The sequence below is a fragment of the Passer domesticus genome, chromosome 24 (assembly GCF_036417665.1).
Source record: "Passer domesticus isolate bPasDom1 chromosome 24, bPasDom1.hap1, whole genome shotgun sequence".
Taxonomy (NCBI): domain Eukaryota; kingdom Metazoa; phylum Chordata; class Aves; order Passeriformes; family Passeridae; genus Passer; species Passer domesticus.
In genome coordinates, this window is record NC_087497.1 from 6,636,960 (window position 1) to 6,651,463 (window position 14,504).

Sequence of the window (14,504 nt, forward strand, 5' to 3'; positions counted from 1 at the left end):
GAGCAGCGAAGCGCTGAGGCACCACCGCCCCCAAAATGCCCACTTTTAGCCCCATCCTCCGCTCGGAACCACCCCCTCGGCAGCGGGGCGCAGCAGGCGGGTGCCCCCGCAGCGCTGATGCAAACGTCCTCCCCCGGGCAGGCCGGGGAGCGGGAGCACCCGCGGGCCCCGCGCCGCAGCGCTGCGGCACGCGCCCGCTCGCTGCCGAGGGTGGGTGCTCTCAGCAGCAAGGGAAGGAGGCACGGGCATCTGCCAGCTGCTCCACTCCTGCTCGCCAGGGAAACTCAGGACTGCTCCGGGACCCTTCCTGCGCCGCTCTCGCTCCCTCAGGACCTGTCCTGGCTCGCTCAGCAGAGGCCTCGCCGCTCAAACTGGGATTTTTTTTCAGGGTATTTAGTGGTGCTGTCTAAGAGAAATGCATTTGCAGTCCTGGCTCTGGCGGTGCCAAGCGTCCTCCTTGCCCTCCTGGACGTGGCGGGTCCGGGGTGGCACCACAAGAGCACCACAGGTCTCCCCTGCTCGGCAGTCACATCTCAGGAAAACTCTGTTTTTGCAGGATTAAGAGGGGGAGGGGATGAGCCAGTGGAAAACTTGTTCTGGACAGGAAAAACCGAACGGTTTGCAGGAGCTGCAGCGGGGAATAACAGGGAAGAGACAACAAATCCACCAACTCAAAGCCAAACAACCCAAACTGGGGCTCCCACTCGGCCCTTGCAGCGCTGGGGGATGCCCCAGGAGGGCTGGGGAGCTCAGAAAGGCTCAAAAGCAAAGAAAAGCTTTCATGGAGCACAAACACTCATTTCCCCTACACCACAAACAAGCTCTGACAACACCCAGCGGGGTATTTCCAGCTTTCTACCATACCCCAGTGCAAAAACCAGGTATACCTACTTCCCAGAAGGACCCAACTGCTCATGGAGGGCACCGACAGCCAGAGCAGGGAGCGGGCAAGGGGAGCCCAGGTGCCAAGGGTGCTCCAGCTGCACCAAGTGCATTACAGGCCCTGGAATTTCCATTTTTCTCCTGGAACAAAGCAAACCCGATGCAAACAGCAGCTCCTTCCACGCCAGCGTCTCCACGCTGAACCCAAGAACATCAAAGCAGCTCTTTATTAATAAAAAAGTTTGTCAAGTACTTGGAGGAGCCCAGGTCATGTTTCCCAGCGCCTTTCCAAGGCACCCGAGGAGGTTTTATTCCCTGCTCGTCTCTCCCACCTCTGGGATGCTTGAGTGGCACCCCCGGATCAGGGGGCCAGGGAATCCATTCTTCCCCCTTTTCCGCAGGAAAAGAAAAGGAAAAGGAAGCAGGCACTGCGAGCCCTGGCTGCTCTCAGCCCGGCATTTCAGAGAGACTTGGCTGCTGAACTCACAAAACGGAGCACGGGGAGCCCTGTGGGGCTGGAATCTGGGCTCCAGGACAAGCCGAGCGCTGCAGCGGGGAGGAGGGGGGGAAAAAAAATCATAATAACGAGCAGAAGAATGGGAACACACACCCAGCTGCCGGGGATGACATCAAAACTGCACACTCACTGCCGGTACCAGCACCTGGGCTCCTCGTCCCCCCCAGAGAGGGACCCGGGCGGCTCTGGGGACACGCAGGGGTCCCCACAGCCCCGGTGGCACCGCGGTGAGGGCACAGGGATGGGGGATGCCGTGCTGCCCGCTGGGATGCTGGGCACCCCACGGGAGGCACACGGGGACCCCAAGAGCGTGGGAAAGGCACCTGGGGGAGGTGGGGCGCGCAGGCAGGGCTGGCAGGCACCCCGCGCTGGGGACAGCGGTGTCACCCATGCCCCGGGCAGGGATGCTGAGCCGCGGGCAGCCCACGCAGGAGCCGCGGCACCCGCGGAGCCCACGCGGGGACACGGGACACCGCGGGCAGGGGACACCGGGGACGCTCAGAGCTGTCCCCACGCTGGGGACACCGGCAGCGGGGCACCCCACGCGGGGACAAGCCGAGGATGCTGCCCCCGGAGCATCCGCCCCGCAGCGCGCACGGGCACCGGGAGAACACCGGGAGAACACCGGGAGAACAGCGGGAAGGCTCCGGGAAGGCTCCGGGGGAGCCCCGGGGGCGGCCCCGCTGCGCTGCAGGCCCGGCCGCGGCCCCGGCGCGCTCGGTACCTTTGTAGCGCTCCAGCACGTCCTCGTAGGCCTGCACGAACTCCTTCTCCTGGCTCCGGTTGGCCGGGAGCAGCCCCGGCACGTAGCCGGCCATGGCGGCCTTTGTGCCCGGGCTGGGCGCAGCTGCCGGCGGCGCGGCCAGGGCCCGTCTGTGCCGGGGCCGCTTCCGCCGCGCCGCGCCCGCCGCCGGGCCCGCCCACCGGCACCGGGCCCCGCCCACCGGCACCGGGCCCCGCCCACCGGCATCGGGCCCCGCCCACCGGCACCGGGCCCCGCCCCCGGGCCCGCCCACCGGTACCGGGACACGCCCACCGGCATCGGGACACGCCCCAGGACACGCCTATCGGGACATGGACACGCCCCCGGGACACGCCCGTTGTCCCGGGACTCGCCCACCGGGGGGACACGCCCTTGGGTCGTGCCCACCGACAGGACACGCCCCCAGACCCGCTCATGGCTCCCGGGATATCCCCCGCCAGCACCGGGCCGGTAACCGCGCGTGGGCGGGGACACTGCCGTGATAGGGACACGCCCCGGACACGCCCCCTGGACACGCCCCTGGACACGCCCCAGACACGCCCCCGGACACGCCCCAGTTATAAATTATTATGACCACGCCCATCTGAATTGTCCCCGCCCACCTGGCCGTGTTTGCTCCGCCCCTATTGAGGCCACACCCCTGCACAGGCCCCGCCCCCTGGGACCCGCCCCGGCCCGCCGCGACCCCTGGCGGCCGCTCGGGGCAGCACCGGGCGGGGACAACGGGGGGGACACCGGGGACAGATTGGGGATTATACTGGGGGTGACATCGGGGAGAGATTGGGCATTGTACTGGGGGCGACACCGGGGTGACAATGGCTGTGGTACCAGGAACGACGTCAGGGGGTGGCACCGCGTGTGACACTGGGGGGTGACACTGGGGACAACACAGGAGGGTGACTGACACGGGCAGTGACACCAGCGGGTGACACAGAGGGGTGGCAGCGGGGCTGACACCGGGGGTGACACCTTGCACTGCCTGGGGGGGCCGGGGGCAGTGGGGACCCCCCAGCATCTCCTGGCGAGGGATGGGCAGGGAGAGGGGGGCTCTGAGAATGGGCCGGGGGCTCTGCAGGGGATGGAAAGGCCCCACCAAGGGGAGCAGCGGGGCAGAGCCAAACCCCACCGGCTCAGGGCCAAGCCTGGCACTGCCAAACCCACGGAAACCCCACTCAGCCCCCCCAAAACCCAGCCGGGCTGATGGAGCAGAACCTCCCCTAGAAACAGCTCCTACAGGGCACCAGGGTGGCTGTCCCCAGGCCAGGGGACACCGCAGCCCCCCCAGCGCCCACCCACACCCCGCTGAGCCCACGGGCACCCCCTGGGCACGGCCCCCCCAGACCCAGCCCCCCTCACCGGGGAGAACCCCGGCCCTTTTTTGGCCATCTCAAGATGTTGCTTTTTCACCCCGATGCGCCGTTCCCATGGCAACTGGAGGGCCCGGCTGGGTAACCATGGCAACGAGAAAAGCCCCATCCCGCTCAGACAGACAGACAGACACCCTGCGTGTCCCCACCGTCACCCAGGGACCCCCGAGCCCCCTCAGCACCCCGCATCCCTCCAGGGAATGAAGAGGGACCGGGGGCAGCACCTCCATCTTCCTCCTCCTCCTCCTCCTCCTCCTCCTCCTCCTCCTCCTCCTGCTCCTCCCGCAGCCCCCGGCCTGGGGTGGGGTCACACAAATCACCCCCTTCATCCCGATTTTGGAGGCATCTCCCTTTCAGCGAGGCGCCTTAATTAGGAAAAGTAATTAACGCGGCGCAGAGCGCGGGTGCCAGGCTGCATCCCCGCAGAGCCTCCGCGGGGAGGAGGAAGGAGGAAGGTTTCCACCGCCGCGACCTCGCGGCAGCGCCTTTGTGCCCGGCGGTGCCAGGCGCGCATCCTCAGCGGAGCATCCCCCCGGGAACGGCCGGAGAAACCCCCGGGAACGGCCGGAGAACCCCCGGGAACGGCCGGAGAACCCCCGGGAACGGCCGGAGAACCCCCGGGAACGGCCCCGGGGCGCAGCTGCCCTGGCTCTGCCCGGCACGGAGCCCGCAGAGGCGCCCGCCGCATCCCTGTGACCCAAAAACGCGTTCCCAGGGAAAGGGAGATGTGTGCCGGCCAGCTGGCACGCAGCGGTTCCTCCTCGGAACCTGCCCCGAGCCGGTGCCGAGGCAGCGAGAACAAGGGGGCTTGTTCCCGTGGGGCCGGGGTGAGGAGCAGCTCCCTCCCTCCCTCCCTCCCTCCCTCCCTCCCTCCGGCAGCGCCGGCGCTGCCAGCGGCGCGGGTGACGCGCCCGGGTGACAAAGGACTCCCAGGAAGCTTTTCAAAGAGCCCTTGGAAAGCCCCAGCGACGCCTCGTCCATCACCCCTGCCCGCTCACCCCTGGCATCCCGGAGTGCCCCAGCCCAGCAGCACCCTGGCGCGAGCAGATTTGGGATAAAAGAGCCCTTTTTTCCCCCAAAAGCAGCCACCCCCGCCCGCCCTCACCCTCTGCCAAGCGCCTGGCGTGGGACGGAGCAAGGCAGGGCCAAGGGTCACCCCCCGACCCTCACGTCCTGCTCCCCCCTCCCCTCCCACCGCTGCCCTCCCAGGAGATGCCAGGAAAGCAGGGAACGGCTCCAGAGCTGCCTGGAGCCCTGGGCCAGCGTGTCCCAGCCCCCACAGGCCCTCCCCGGGCTGTGCCCTGCTTCCCTTGGCTCTGATGGCCAGAAGGGATGCACAGACTGCTGGACCCCATGGATAGTGAGGAGGAAGAGCCCCCCCAGGTCTCTGCGTGCCCTCAAAACCAAGATCCCTGCGTGCCCCAAACCCACAAAGGTGCCACTCCTTCTGTGTCATCTCCACAAGGTCCATGGTGGCACAAGGATCCCCATCCCCAAACGGTGCCCAGGCTCCATCCCCAGGCCCTGCTGCTTTTTCCCAGGGATCCCAAAAAGCCAAGCCCCCACTCCCCTCACCTCACTGAGAGGTGCCAGGTCCCCCAGGGCACATTCCTCAGGCCCCCATCCCTGGTGCCAGCCCTGATCCCAGTGGGAAGAGGCCCTGGGGCAGCCAGCGCCCCGCAGACATTCCCGCTGAATAATGCAAGGATCTGAATCAATATTTCAGCTCATTTTCAAACTTGGTGACACAAAACTGTCTCCGAACTCTTCTCTTTTTTTTTTTTCCCAGCTCAGCACTGTCTCACTGCACCTCCCGAGTTATTTTTAATGGGCAATCTGCATGAGACCGAATTCTGTGACATCCCCCTGCCTTTCATCACGGGCTGCATCCAGCTGGGTGACAACAAGCCCTGGCACCCGGGCAGAAATGGAGCTGGGGAGCGGCTGGGCCTTGGCAGAATCCATCCCTGGGCGTGGGAGGATGGGGATTTTGGGGCACAGCAGGTCCATGAGAAGCAGTGAACGTGGCAGGATCCCGGTACCCCTCCATCTCCCAGCCCCAGGGATTTGGGATTTGGGATTTGGGGCAGGGCCAGCCGCACCCTGCACATTTGCCTGTCCCAGCCCCAGACGGTGCATTCTCAAGAGCCATCATTTGAATCAACTGGTTCTTCCAGCCCCGAGATCCCCGGGCTGGCACGGCGGCACGGCCGGATCCCCATGCACCCCGTGCCACGGGGCAGGCAGGGAGGGAGGGAGGAAGCAGCCCCCCCAGCCACCCCTGACCTGCTGGCACCTGTGCCAGCTGTGTCCCTGCTCCCCAGTGCTCCCAGTCTGTGTCCCTACTGGTTTGGTCACCCACTGGGGGCTGGCTGGGCAGAGCGGGCACCTCAGGGGTTTGTCACCCTTGTGCCCACCCCACCAGAGAGATTCAAACCCAGCCCTGGGTTTCTCTGGGAGCAGGACCAGCCTGGCCGGGGCTCAGCGGGGGTCCCTCAGCCCGGCCGCGATTCCCAAATCCCCGTGATTCCCAAATCCCCGTTTGCTCAGGGAGGAGCAGATCAAAGGGAGCGCCGGGAGGTGTGGACAGACCCCGGCAGACGCAGATCAAAGCCCCTGATGGCCGTTTGGCCCCGGTGAAGAATCAAATGCCAGCTCTGGAGCCTGGAGGCACCACCCTGAGCAGATCCCCCATCCTCCCTCCCCAGCCAAGCCGGAGTGGGGTCCCCACCGCCCCCAGAGCGGACCGGGAGCCCTCGGCCGAGGTGGGTCCAGCCCTGCCTTTGTTTCTGCCTCTCTGCCCTTCCCTGTGACCGGGTCAGCAGCTCAGCGGGCGAAGGGACACACGGGGCACTGTCCCCTCCGCGCGGGGACACCGCAGGTCGCGGTGAGCGCTGATGGAGCTGCTGATGGGCACCACAAAGGAGCAGCCCCAGCTCCATCAGCCGGGCGGGAATCCCAAACCTCCCCGGGCAAATTCCTCCCCGGAGTTCAGCCGAGGGCATTGTTCCACCAGAGGAGCCATTCAGTCCTTAATTAAGCATTTTAATGTCACCCAGGCCGCAGGTGGAGGTGCCCAACGATCCCTTAACCCCGGTGCTGATGGGATGAACCGCCCGGGGCGAGCCTGGAGAGGACAAAGCCACGGCACAGACAAACCACCACCCTGCTCCTCGGCCACCTCAACACATCCACCCCTCCCTCCTCTCCCCATCCATCCCCGGCTCCCTGAGGAGCAGCGGGGCACAGAGGTGACCCCAAGAGCGTCTCAGTGACCTCGGGGGAGCCCCGGGAACCCCCGGGGGGATCCAACAAGGCGCTGCCTTACCTGCGACCCTGACGACAGCCCTCTCGGCCGGGTCCAGCACCGAATCCTGGCTCTTCCTCTTCCTCTGCTCGTGCAGGGGTAAATTCCAGGGCAAGGTGTCCCCGGGGGGGCAGGGGGAGAGGCTGCCCGAGCGCTCGCTGCGGTAGGAGCGCTCGCTCCGGCACGACCGCTCGCTCCGGCAGGAGCGCTCGCTGAGGGTCTCCTCGTCGGAGGACGACATGGCCCAGGGCACGGGCAGGAGGCCGGGCAGGACGTCCCCGCGGGCAGCAGCACCCTGGAGAAGGAGCAAAGAGCGCTTGACACCGGGCCGCGGGCCGCGGGGGCCTCCCCGCCACAGGTGCTGGGGGAGAAGGGATCGTCCACCATGGGTGTCTCGGCCCTCCTGGAGGTTCTGAGTGCTGCCTCAGTTTCCCCCTTGTGGGGTTCCCGGGGATGGGGATGCTGGCACGGCTGCCACTCTGCCAGCAAAGCTCACGCTGGCATCCCTGAGCTCACTGCCACAAAGCCGAGTCCAGCCTTTTGGGCTCCATTTCTTTGTGCTCAGTGCAAGAAGGAGCATCAGCTCGGCTCTGCCCTTTGTACCTGCAGGTTTTTCCCCTCTGAGAACGGGGATGGATTTAAAAATCTTATTAATCATGGCAGAGGAAGATGGTAGGGCTTTCTGGAGCACGCCGGGAGTGAGCTGTGCCGCGTACACACGCTGGGCAAATAAGCACCTTGCATGAGACATATTTAAAATAAATCTCATTGTGTCCTCTAGCACGGCCAGGAAAAATGCCTGAGACTCCTACAACCGATGTGCCGCGGCGCAGGAGCCGCCTCCATCACGCCGAGCCTTTCCTTATTCCCATCATTTAATCAGCAAAACAGGAACAAAGAGACCCAAAAAAACATTGAAAGAAACGGAGAAAGGATTCCATGAGTCATTCACCCCCCATTGAAAAGCTGCGAAAAAATGAATCGCGGCCCAAAAACCGCCGCTCCCCCGGTAGCCCCGAGGGGCTCAGCCCGCGCCCTGCTTTTGGGGGACCGTGGGGCTGGGGGGCTGCGGGGCCGGGCGGGGTTCGGTGCCCGGGGAGCGGCGGGGCCGGGGCTGCGGGGGTTGGAGCCGGGCTTGCGGCACGGGCGGGGGGGCAGCAGGTGCAGGAGGCAGCGGGGAGCGGGCACGGCTCTGCGGGGGCCCACGGGGCCGGTGTGGCCCCCCCGGGTCCTGCTCCCACCTGGTCCTACCCCCCCTCCCTCCCGGCACCCTCCGCTGCCCGCAGCTCCAGCCCAGCCCCGCCGGCTGCTGCCCCCTTTTCCCGGTCCTTCCCCATCCCCATCCGCCGCCTTCCGCGCTCCATCCCCGCTGCATCCCCGCGTCCTGCCCTTCCCGCTTCATCCCTCGCTCATCTCCCGCTCTGACCCTGCTCTTTCCCGCTCCATCCGCCGCCCTTCCCCGCTCCCTCCCCGCTGCGCAGCCCCGGCCCCGCTCACCCTCCGCCGGCGCTCCGGTACCGACTGGGCGCGGGCAGGACGCGGCGCTCCGGTGCCGGCCCGGCCCCGCCGTGCGCTCCCGGTCCGGCCGCTCCCGGCCCCGCCGTGCGCTCCCGGTCCGGCCGCTCCCGGCCCCGCCGTGCGCTCCCGCCGCCGCGGCGCCTCCCCCGGCCCGGCCCGGCCCTGCCCACCGAGCGGCGGGGAGCGGCGGGGGGGTCCCGGCCGCCTCCCGCCCCGCGCAGCCCCGGGACCGGCCCCGCCGCCCGCCCCTGCGCCGGCACAACCGGCACCGCCACCCCGGCGGCCCCGGGCAAACCCCTCGGGGCTCCCGGGCTGCGCCCTCCAACCTGCCCGGGCTCCTCGGGGCACCGCAACGCCTGCCGCCCGCCCACCCCGCACCCCCGCTGCACAGGGGGTCCCCCCAAACCACCCCGCACCCCCCCGCAGCCCACAGAGCCCCCCGGCACCCTGCCAGCATCCCCGCTCCATCCTCATCCTCCGGATGCCCCCAGGCCCGGGGTAATTGGAGCAGCCATCGATCGCGGATCGGGGCCAGCGGCCTCAGCGCATGGCGGGGGACACGAGCGGGGTGCGGGGACAGCCCGGGGAAGGCGCGGGGGCCGTGAGCCGCCCAGGGCCTCACCTGCGGGGCAGCCGCGCATCCCAGCCGCAGCCGGACGTGTCCCAGCGCCAGGCGCGGAGCGGGCAGCGACACCAGGAGCAGCCCGAAGGGGTGGCGGAGCTGCAGGACAGCCCCGGCCGCCTGGCAGGAGTGGAGCAGGCTGAACCGCTCCGGCTGACGGCAGATCCAGCCGGCCCGCACCGACGGCGGCACGCAGCGGGCGGCGGCGGCTCCGTGCCACGGCCCCGGGCCGGCGCGGCTGCTCCCGCGGCGCCGCGGGCGGCCCGGCCCAGCCCGGCGCCCCAGTGCCCCCGGGGTCTCGGCGCAGCCCAGCGCCCCGTGGGCATCTCTCCCCCGCCGGTTCTCAGATCTCATCCCAACGGTTGTGCTCCCCCGCTGTGTGTGTTTTCCTGAGCGCTTCCAGCGCGATGGGGTGGGACGAGGTGCAGGACACAGGGCAGGACACAGGGCGTGGGGTGTGGTGACAACTGCTCCTGGACGCGGCTTGGGACGTGGCTGGAGGAGCACGTGTTGCCCTGCGGCCCTGCCCGCTGGGATGCAGGCATGGGGAGGAAGCACTCGGCCAAAACCCGCCCGGGTGCGGACACAGCAGTGGGGTGACCCCACAGAGGCAGGGGCAAGGCCTCGAGGACAGGAACTCCAGCAGGGAATGAGTTCTGGGAGCTGGGAACCCTCACGGGCCACAGCCAGGCCAGACTGGTGCTGGGGAACTCGGGGCAGAGCAAAGGGTGTACTGGAAAAGGGTGTGCTGGTGGGCTGGCACCAGTGCCACCACCCCAACGACGGTGACAGCGACAGGGCCATCACCCTGGTGCCACCAACACTGCTTTCTGTGCACGCCCCTGGAGCAGGCAGCCAGCTCCGTACCCTGCTGGACAAACACACTCGGCGGGGGCTGTGGTTCCCAGCATTATGGGGCACCCCAAACCCGTGAGAGAGGAGCAGGGGAGGCTCACCCCGGCCGAGCCGGCGGCCCTGGCAGGAGGGCGGGCAGCGCCCGGAGAGGCAGACGCGGCCGCAGCTCCCAAAGCTCCCGGACGGGTTGGGCGGCTCAGCCGCGCCCCTGCAGCGCCGCCGGCCCCCGGAGCGCGGCCGGCCCGGCCCGGCCCCGGGCACACGCCGGGGGACGCCGTGACAGCCTCGCTCACCCCTGCTGCCCGCCCCGGTGACCGGGCACCGCTGGCCCCGGGGACAGCACGCGGGGCTCACGGCCCGGCTGTGCGGGAGGCGCGGTGCTGGCGTGCCCTTTGTCACCCCCTGTGTCACCGGTGCCTCTGTCACCCCCTGTGCCACCAGCCGGGCTCCAGCTCCGCCCTCCCGGCCTGCAGCCTGCTGAGCCCCGGCGGAGCGGGAGGCTGGCGCACGGCGCTGCCCCAGCCCGGGATGTGCTTCCCGCAATGCCCCGCAGCGCCGGGAGCTGCTGGGTTATTTGTGCCGCGAATCTGGGTTAGGCTCGGGCGTTGTTTTGCCGGCGTGGAGACAGGGAATCGTTATTTTGGGCGGAAGGGGGAGGCAGGTCCTCCCTACAGCATTTCGTTTCCCTGCTCCTGTGCTGCTCAGCAGGACTGAGGGGGCCCCTGGGACCCTGAGTGCCGAGGCCTTGGACATCCACAGGGGTGCAGGGAGATGTCTCCGGGTGCCAATCAGCCAGAACCCGCTCTGCCCCAAGAATGGTCCCCTCTCCCTCATTAAAACCTTCTGCCCAAGCCCAGGGCTGAAATCTGCCTTCTCCCTTGACTTTTGATAAATTATTCATCTCCTGGGAGTTGTTTGTTCCCCGTTCCCGAGGCAGAGAGGAGCTGCAGACGATGCACAGCACACCCAGGGCTGTGGAGCTGCAGGAGGTGGGGGTCACCCCCATCCCAGCCCCCAGTTGCCAATCCTGGGGGCTCAGGGTTGTAGGAAGGTGGGAATGAGGGGCTGGGGGGGGGGATGGTGCTCTGCCCTCACCAGCTCCTGCCCAGCCCAGGCCGTGTCCATGGCAGAAGCAGCTCCCCACGGGGATCTCCCACCCCATGCCAGCCCCGCTGCCTCCCCCCAGCTGGGACGTGGCACCACCCCGCGCCAAAACAGCGACAAAAAAGGCAAAGAGCAAAATATAAAATTGGAACCACTACAGGCTGGATATGGATCCTGCTCAGGCTCCGTGGTGAGCCACAGTGTGGAGCTGAGGATGCTCCAAACCCCTTTGCCCCGGGGGATTTGGTCAGGAGCACTGGATCCATTTTCGATCCCTGCTGCTCAGCCAGAGCCTCGGCCTCGTCTCCTCCCTGCAGAGCTGGGACGTGGTTTTATTTTAATCCCTCCATAAATATGATTGTTTTCATCGGGTCTTTGATTATTCCCTTTATTGGTGGAATTCCTGACAGAGCTTTTAACTGCAGCCGATGGATCCTGCTGGCGTGGCTGCACAATTTGATTTTGAAGGGACCTAAAGAGCCCCTGGGGGGCCAGCAGAGCTCAGATGCCTCCCAACATTTCCCCTGCTCTTCTCCACGGCATGAGTCACTCTCCACACCAGCGTGGAGCTGCCAGGCTTTTTGCTGAGCCTGGCTTTTTTTCCTTCCTCTCCCTGGAAAAGCAGCACTTCTCATCAAAACAGGGTTTTTTTTCCCCAAAATCCATTCCTGGAGCACTGGCCCGTGCTGCTGCTGGCTCTGGGTGCCACCAGCCCTCACACCCAGCCTGGGGGGAGCTGTGATGCCACTGGCAAAGCCTCCACCAGGAAAAGTCATCCCCAAATCTTCTCTGCGCTCCTCCACCAGCGCACATCTCTTCGGGAAAGATAATTGATGATAATTAATCAGCATCCATAATGAGCGATGGCAATGTGGAGGCTCCTGGCTGGCTGCACTTCCCAAATTTCCAGGGACTGGCCCTGGGGAGCTTCAGCTTCCACATGCAGCCATTCCCTGTCCCACCTTTCCACCCTTTTCCATATTTTCCCTGGTTTCCCTCCCCCGAGCTCCTCCTTGCCCACTTTCACAGCTGCAGTGCTGAGCCCCACTGATACCCTGCAGTTGGTTTTCCTCTCAAACCCATCAGCACCAGAGTTTTCGTACTTAAAGCAGCAACCAGAACCCCTGAGGACTGGCAGTCTCCAGCAGTTGCTGCAAGGACAGGCAGGAATTAGTCAGGTTTGGGATCAGGAGTGCCCCAGTTCAGACCCAGCAGCAGCGTTAAAAATGGGGGTTAAAGCACAGAGCTGGCCCCTCTCCTCTCCCAGGGACTCCCTCCTGCTCCAGTGCTGCTCCAAAGCTGAGGGAACGGAAGGGAAAACTCTCCTTGGGAGGGACAACCCCCCAGATCCTGCTGGCACCTGGGATTTCACCCCCCAGGGGGGAAATCCGCCCCCCACACACTGAAGAGCCAGCAGAGATCCCAAATCCATCCACCCCCACCGTGAATCCGCGTGGAAAAGAGGCGTTCCACCCCAAAAAAAGACACAAGGCAGAGGCAGGGAGCCATTCCAAAGGGTGTTTACTGCCCCAGCACCGCCCAGCCCCTCCGGCCACAGCGGGGCCCCCGCCCCCAGCTCCGCGGGGTCTCTTCGGCAGGGAGGAACTGCGGAGGGAGTCACGGCCTGGGCTCCTCCTTGCCCATGTGGTGCGCGGGGGGTGTGTACTTCCCCTGCTTGATCATCCTGTCCCGCTGCTCCAAGATGGTCCGGAGCCGCTGGGTCTGCCAGGGACACAGGGGGGCTCAGAGGGGTCCCGGGGGGTCACAGGGGGGGCTCAGGGGGGTCACAGGGGGGGCTCAGGGGGGGCTCAGGGGGGTCCAGGGGGTCCCGGGGGGTCTCACAGGGGTGGAGCCCACACCAACCCCGCCCTGGGGCTCCTCGCTCGAGCTTGAGGCTCTTCCCAAAGGTTTTTGGGGCTCTCAGGACGTTCTGTACTGACGGAATCTGGGTTTGCAGCCCCGTTTTCTGAGCAGGATTTTGTCCCGGATGTGGATGCTGCCGGGGGCAGGGACGAAGGTCTGCCCCAAAACACGGAACGCTTCGATTGGGAGCGAGCTGAAACCCCACCCAGCCCCACCCCCGTGGGCAGGACCCCTCCCGGAGCCCCGGGCCGGCCTGGAGCCCGCCCAGAGCGGGGCAGCCGCAGCCTGCCCGGCCTCCCGCACCCCCCTCAGCCCGGGGGAAGGGGCTGCTGCGGGGCCGGACCCCGCTCGGGCTGGAGCCCCCAGACCTGCCCCAGACCCTGTGCCCCCTCCCCAGCGCCTCGGCTCCCCCAGCCCGGCCCTGGTGCGGACCCCCCGCTCACCCACCAGCTTGGTGCGCTGCATGCACTCCATGAAATCCTCGTACTCGAGCTGGCACTCGCGCCGGGCGCGGGTCTGGCCCAGCCCGTGCCCGCACTCCACCCACTCGCGCTCGAAGGCGTGGCAGGCCGCGGCCTGGCCGTGCGGCTGCGGCATGCTCTGCCGCAGCAGGAAGCTGTCCACGTCGATGCCCAGCTGCTTCTGCAGGCCCCAGAACGGCATGGCTGCGCTCCCGCCGCGACGCGGCCGCTGTGGCACCGCCGGCACCGCCGCCGCCCTCACGGGCCCGCCGCCGTCCTTCACCGGCCCTGCGCGACACCGCCGCGCCCTACGGCTGCGGGGTCACGGAGAGAACGGCGCCGCCCCCGCCCCTGTTCTAGCGCCCCCTGGCGGGGCGGAGGACTCGCTGCACGCCGCGCCCCAGCGCCCCCTGGCGGCCGCGGTGCTCCCAGTGCTCCCAGTGCCCTCCCAGGGCTCCCAGTGCCCTCCCAGTGCCCTCCCAGTGCCCTCCCAGGGCTCCCAGTGCCCTCCCAGGGCTCCCAGTGCCCTCCCAGTGCCCTCCCAGTGCCCTCCCAGTGCCCTCCCAGGGCTCCCAGTGCCCTCCCAGTGCCCTCCCAGTGCCCTCCCAGGGCTCCCAGTGCCCTCCCAGGGCGGCCGGGGCCCTCCCAGTGCGCCCCCAGTGCCCTCCCAGGGCTCCCAGTGCCCTCCCAGTGCCCTCCCAGTGCCCTCCCAGTGCCCTCCCAGGGCTCCCAGTGCCCTCCCAGGGCTCCCAGTGCTCCCAGTGCCCTCCCAGTGCCTCCCAGTGCCCTCCCAGTGTTCCCAGTGCCCTCCCAGTGCCGTCCCAGTGCCCCCCCAGTGCCCTCCCAGTGCTCCCAGTGCTTTCCCAGTGCCCTCCCAGTGCTCCCAGTACCCTCCCAGTACCCTCCCAGTGCTCCCAGTGCCCTCCCAGTGCTCCCAGTGCCCTCCCAGTGTCCTCCCAGTGTCCTCCCAGTGCCCTCCCAGTGCCCTCCCAGTATCCTCCCAGTGCCCTCCCAGTGCTCCCAGTTCCTGGCACAGGGTGGGAAGGACCAGGGGCTTCCTCACCCAACCCCTGGAGCCACGCTGGGCTGCCAGTGACCCCAGCAGTCCCAAAACCAGCCCAAACCAGTGACCCCAGCACTAAACCAGCCCAAACCAGTGACCCCAGCCCAAACCAGTGACCCCAGCACTAAACCAGCCCAAACCAGTGACCCCAGCCCAAACCAGTGACCCCAGCAGCCCCAAAG

At 67.3% G+C, this 14,504-nt stretch overlaps 2 protein-coding genes across 8 annotated transcripts in view; both read right to left on the reverse strand.

Moving 5' to 3' along the window:
• The window catches only part of MACF1 (microtubule actin crosslinking factor 1), a 139,499-nt gene extending 131,043 nt beyond the window's left edge, over nucleotides 1–8,456 (reverse strand). For 6 of the 7 annotated variants that reach the window (XM_064398307.1, XM_064398304.1, XM_064398306.1 and 3 more), the window contains exons 1-2: nucleotides 8,334–8,456; nucleotides 6,858–7,131 (exon numbers count right to left, since the gene is read on the reverse strand). In XM_064398307.1, the coding sequence (XP_064254377.1) occupies nucleotides 6,858–7,077 (220 nt within the window). In that variant the 5' untranslated portion in view covers nucleotides 7,078–7,131; nucleotides 8,334–8,456. Of the gene's footprint in view, nucleotides 1–2,123; nucleotides 2,316–6,857; nucleotides 7,132–8,333 lie in introns of those variants that run through there. The other variant, XM_064398301.1, reaches the window with a different exon arrangement.
• A 3,983-nt stretch (nucleotides 8,457–12,439) lies between these two features.
• NDUFS5 (NADH:ubiquinone oxidoreductase subunit S5) lies at nucleotides 12,440–13,621 on the reverse strand. Its single transcript, XM_064398197.1, has 2 exons — nucleotides 13,246–13,621; nucleotides 12,440–12,657 (listed from the first exon to the last, which is right to left on the reverse strand). Exons 1-2 carry the CDS (start codon nucleotides 13,459–13,461, stop codon nucleotides 12,553–12,555), a joined length of 321 nt encoding a protein of 106 aa, XP_064254267.1. The 5' UTR covers nucleotides 13,462–13,621; the 3' UTR covers nucleotides 12,440–12,552.
• Nucleotides 13,622–14,504: the final 883 nt, after the last annotated feature.

Excerpts from the sequence above, each read along its gene's own strand:
- NDUFS5 (XM_064398197.1), bottom strand. The coding sequence starts at position 13,461 with ATGCCGTTCTGGGGCCTGCAGAAGCAGCTGGGCATCGACGTGGACAGC. Across the intron at positions 12,658-13,245 it reads GCATGCAGCGCACCAAGCTG|ACCCAGCGGCTCCGGACCAT; the intron begins GTGGGTGAGCGG and ends TGTCCCTGGCAG.